This window comes from Gekko japonicus, unplaced genomic scaffold (assembly GCF_001447785.1).
Source record: "Gekko japonicus isolate JY-2015 unplaced genomic scaffold, Gekko_japonicus_V1.1 scaffold6983, whole genome shotgun sequence".
Taxonomy (NCBI): Eukaryota; Metazoa; Chordata; class Lepidosauria; order Squamata; family Gekkonidae; genus Gekko; species Gekko japonicus.
Genome location: NW_015160433.1, coordinates 15,493 through 20,622, shown reverse-complemented (window position 1 = coordinate 20,622; position 5,130 = coordinate 15,493). Strand labels below are relative to the sequence as shown.

At 47.2% G+C, this 5,130-nt stretch overlaps 1 protein-coding gene across 1 annotated transcript; it reads right to left on the bottom strand.

The window, feature by feature from the left end:
* Positions 1-223: 223 nt before the first annotated feature.
* Positions 224-3,368, bottom strand: LOC107116123 (resistin-like). The gene is made up of 4 exons (XM_015417997.1): positions 3,339-3,368; positions 2,491-2,630; positions 499-576; positions 224-377 (listed from the first exon to the last, which is right to left on the bottom strand). The coding sequence occupies exons 2-4, from the start codon at positions 2,612-2,614 to the stop codon at positions 241-243; spliced, it is 339 nt and encodes a 112-aa protein (XP_015273483.1). The 5' UTR covers positions 2,615-2,630; positions 3,339-3,368; the 3' UTR covers positions 224-240.
* Between the last annotated feature and the right edge of the window lie 1,762 nt (positions 3,369-5,130).

Sequence of the window (5,130 nt, the reverse complement as noted above, 5' to 3'; positions counted from 1 at the left end):
TCCTGCAGTCTAAAGTTAGATACATGCTGCTGTCCTCACAGAGAAGTTCCAAACCTCACTATGAGTAGGGACTGACAGCAGTGCCCTATTGGCTCTACCGTGGTCCCTGTTTCTCATCTCTAGGCAGCTGCCATGCTTGGATGAATTCAAGGGGAAACGCAAACACTAGACTCTTTAAACAGTTGCTTTTATTGAACACAGTAGCTACAGCCAAATAGCCCGTATGCATTTGATTTATTATCAGCCAACAAGACCTATTCTGCAACACTGTGCAGAAGTCGACTCAATGTTCTCACACTGGCAGTGACAAGCAGCATTATCTCGGATATCCCAGGATTCACAATCCATTCCGCAGGCACAGCCAGTGGCCTTGTAGCCTAGGATGGAAAGAAAGAGGTTAGAGGGGGAAAGGAGCAGGAGAGTTCACCCTGTCCTCAGTACCCAGCTCTTGATCTTCTTCCAGATGACCCTCCCCCGCTGGCAAAGTAAATGACTTACCTGAAGGACAGGAGGCATCGGCCCCACGTGCTGATACGCTGGTGCAATCAAGCTCGACTGTTGACAGTACTGAAGACACTGCAAAGTGAGACAGCACGGCGGTTACTTTCACCATAGTCACTTAAGGACATAAGAGTAGTTTTGATGGATCAGACTAATGGTCCATCTGGTCGAGCATTCTGCTTCTCGCCGTGGTAGACCATGATGCATGAAAGGCCAACAGTTGCCTCTGCACAATTTGCATTGAGAGGTATTATCAGGGTTGGGCCTGATGAGTCCTCCTTGGAAAACAAAGGGGTCGTCACGGCAGCTAATCCTACAGAGACTGAGATCCCGGAAGACCCAACAGTCCCTTAGACATCCAGAACGCAGGATACCTGCCAAGACCACGACCAGAAAACCAAAGGGCTCATCATGAACACGAGCTGGACATGGGAGCCACAGAAGTACCCGTTTGTGAAACCTGCCCTTTTCCAGGGATCCCATGGGCACCCCCAGAGCTCCAGTAGCGGAGAAAAAGAAGAGGAAGAGGAAGAGATTGGATTTATACCCCAGCCTTCATGACCCAAATCAGTCTCAGAGTGGCTTACAAACTCCTTTCCCTTCCCCTCCCCACAACAGACTCCCTGTAAGGTAGGTGGGGCTACCTCATCCAGTTCATCCAGTAGGTGCAAGTGGAGGAGTGGGGAATCAAACCCGCTTCTCCCAGTTTAGAGTCTGTGAACTTAACCACTACACCAGAGTGGCTGGTGGAGACCTTGGGGAGAAGCTCAGTTCTAGTGGCAGAGAGAGAGCGCCTGCTTGGCTGCTCCGGACTTCTCCTTCACCCACAAGGCTTTTAACAATCATGATCCATCATGAGGATTTGAAGGACGCTGGACTAAGTCCAGCTGTAAGTACCTGCATGATTCTGGTCCTGGTAACCAGCCTCAGTCCTACCTAGGATTGCCAAACTCCAGATAGACTACAGAGGAGAAAATGGCAGCTTTGGAGGATGGACTGATGACGTTTCATACCCCACTGAGATCTCTCCCTCCCCCAAGCACCACCCTCCCCGGGCTCCACCCCCCCAAAAAAATCTCCAGGTATTTCCCAACCCAGAGAATACTACCCTAGGCCTCCTTGAGCCATCATGGGATTAGGAAATGCACCAAGTACAAATTCCTGTGTAGAATCTGAAAAGATTTCTATCCAAGGAGTCATTTGTTGCTCATTTCAAGTTGTGGGGACTTTCCCTCAGCCAAGACACATACCCAAAGTGGGGAAACCGCATTATAAGTGTCTATAACATCATTAAAAAATTGCATTCAGTACATTGTAATTGTAAGTGTGATATTATATAAGCCTACTAAAAATACAATTACCAGCTCTTTTAGAATTCACATTCATAAAATATTGTATGTGCTTTAAGTAGATCTACGCCCCTTTACAGTAAACTTGTCTTCTGAATCAGTGAAGCTATAGTACACAGCATAGAGGTGTTACAGAAGTTACACAAAAGTGTTTACAGCTGACATAATTAAGAAGTCAGTCACAGAAGTTAAAGGAATATCTCACCAATGTAATCTAGTAAAATAAATCTAGTAAATAATTTTACTTTTACAGCACAGTTTCTTGTTCTCAATAGGCTGTGGTTTCATTGGGTGTAATTCCTCCTTTTGGGGGCAATACAGAGCAGGTAAATAGGGAGGGGATTTAAAGGATAAGAAGGGGAGGCAGAGAATAGCTATATGCCTAACCCAAAGCTGGAAAGCTATTCTGAGTGAGATTGTGCTAGCCACAATAAAAGAGCTTTTCTTCTCCGCTCTTGACTATAGAGGAGGCCAGAGAAAATCTGGACCTTTCAGGTCCTGGCGAACACAGCAAATGCCTCATTTGTTGTGAGCCAGTTTGGCGTAATGGTTAAGTGCGTGGACTCTAATCTGGGAGACCAAATCTCCAGGAATTTCCCAAGCACGTGCTGGCAACCCTCGTTCTTACAGAGCTGAATACCTAGTGATTCAGTGGATGACTTTATCACACCATTAGGTGTACATATGTGACGCTGTGTCTGAGCACGTGAGTACTGAGAAGCGATCAGCACCACAAACAGAAGGAAGATGGCAACCTTCATCATCTCGGTGCAGAAGTTCCTGCAGAGGGGGAAAAAACACAATAACCCATCATAAAGTGTACCATGCCAGGGTGCAGAATCTGGAGAAGGGAGAACAAAGTTCCTAATCACACAGGAACATAATAACCAACAACAAATCTCAAACCAATGACCTAAATTGAGTTTCATAGGATTCTTCCTCACTGTTGAAGAAGAGGCAAAGAAAAAAAAATTGCCAGATAAAGGGCATGGTTGAAGGACTGTATTTGAAACCACAAAAAGTGATAGACTTGAAAGACACAATCAATTTGGGGGGGAATTTAAAATTACTGAGAACACAAGTAATTGTTTTATTTATGAAAGAAAAGCCCTGCTGGATCATACTAAAACTAGCTAAGCCAGCATCCTGTTTCCTGCAGTGGCCAACTAATAGCCCACAGAAGTCCCCAGAGAGGCCAAAGGGGCAATAACCATCTCTGGTGGCTGCCCCTCCTGCATATTCACTGTCATATTTCAAAATAAGCGCTTATATTCCTGTTTATGATACCATCTACCATATTAGCATTTAAGAAACACTTATTGAATTTGGTGTGGTGGCTAAGTCTGCAGACTCTAATCTGGGAGAACCGGGTTTGATTCCTCACTCCTCCACTTATACCTGCTAGATGACCTTGGGCTAGCCATAGTTCTGGCACAGCTCTTCTTGAAAAAGAGCAGTTTCTGTCTGAGCTCTCTCAGCCCCACCTACCTCACAGGGTGTCTGTAGTGGGGAAGGGAAAGGAGTTTGAAAGCTGCTCTGAGACTCCTTTGGGTAGTGAAGGGCGGGGTATAAATCCAATCTCTTCTTAACTTCTTCTTCTTCTTTAACAGCTGTAACAGCAAAACATTGTATTTTGAATATTACACTTCTCGCAGTTAGCAGAATATAAAAATTCTATTTTCTGCTGTAGAGTTCAGTAGGTGACTATAGTCAAAATCTGAGCTAAGTAGACTTCCGGTTGATGGCGGCATGCTTGTGGACTCACCGCCTCCCAGGGACCCAGTGAAGGGGCCCTGGCCAAGGAGCTTTGAGGGGGTAGCCTCTTCGATGGCGGAATGCCAGATAATTGAGGCACCCCTTTGCTCCAGTGGTTCTTCCAGCCGAGAGACCGAATGGTACAAGTGATGCTAGCTGGGTCAAGCGCAGGAGATTGGGCGTTAAAAATCATGAAAGAAGTATGGTCGGAAGGCCAATTATGAACGTGAGTCAATTGCAAAATGAATTTTGAAAGAAAAGGTGCTCCCTAGAGTCCCTTGGACTGCAAGAAGATCAAATCAGTCAATCCTAAAAGAAATCAAGCCTGACTGCTCCCTGGAAGGCCAGATAATGATACTGAAGCTCAAATACTTGTGCCACCAAATGGAGAAGACCCTGGTGCTGGGAAAGATTGAAGGTCAAAGAAGACGGGGACGGCAAAGGATGAGATGGTTGGACAGTGTCATCGACGCAACGAACATGAAATTGAGCCAACTTCAGAGGACAGCGGAAGACAGGAGGGCCTGGCGGGAGCTGGTCCATGGGGTCGCGAAGAGTCGGACTCGACTGTGCGACTGAACAACAACAACTCTATTCAGCGGAATGAGAAAAGCGAGCAGGGGGGGACGCGTCCCACACCTATAAACTGTGAGTGAAAGGAGGGGAGAAGAAGAAAAACGTGATTGGAATTGCCCACAAGTATTTACCCAAGCGAGCTAAGCAATTAAGCGCACATTCAGAGACTTCAGAAACGTTCTGAAAGTAAACAATCGGGGAAAAGATGGCGGGGAAGAGGGACAAAGACAAAGAAAGACTTTTGAAAATGAAACTGGAGTCCCCAAAGCCGGAAATGACCAGCGAGACAACAAAGGCTGTAGCGGAGTTTATTTGCCCTCTGCTGGAACAGCTGAATAACTTCAAAGAGCAGATGTCGGTGGTCACACAGAGTATAACTGCACAACAAACCCAAATAACAGATCTGTTCCAAGTAATGAAGCAGGATGCTGGGAAAGTGAAGGAAGTGACTGAATCAACACAGAAAGTGAAGAAGAAAGTGCAAAAATTGGAAAAGAAAACTATTTATTTGGAAGATCATGCAGAGAGAGTGAGAGGACAAAGCAAGGGAGAGGAGAGGTCAGTAGGCCTGTAGCCTGGGGGGCCCCCCATGGGTTTTGCGGGCTCCTCCCCCAATCTTCTGCTCCCCCTCCTCCTCCCCCACCCCTCCTCCCTCCTCGGAGGTCTGAGGCTCGGAGCACACATAAGGAAAGTTAGACCTCCGCTCTGCCTCCGCTGCTCCGGCTCTGCCCCTCCACCCCTCCCAGCACTCATAAGGTGAGGTTAGAGACATCCACTCTGCCTCTGCTAGTCTGCTCCTGACCTGCCCACACAAGCTGCCCTTCGCGCCAAAAAGGACTGCATGTGTTGAGAGCGAAGGAGTCCAGGCGGCGCCGATCCAGGGAAGGGCACCAAAGGTGCTTAAGGTGAAGTACCAAGCCCTGGAGAGTGCAGCTGGGGGAGGAGGGGG

Bases quoted from the DNA above. Each gene is read 5' to 3' on its own strand.
- LOC107116123 (XM_015417997.1), bottom strand. From the start codon at position 2,614: ATGATGAAGGTTGCCATCTTCCTTCTGTTTGTGGTGCTGATCGCTTCT. The intron at 577-2,490 runs GTATTCAGCTCT...CTCACTTTGCAG, and splicing joins GTCATCCACTGAATCACTAG to TGTCTTCAGTACTGTCAACA. The intron at 378-498 runs GTAAGTCATTTA...TTTCCATCCTAG, and splicing joins CGATGCCTCCTGTCCTTCAG to GCTACAAGGCCACTGGCTGT.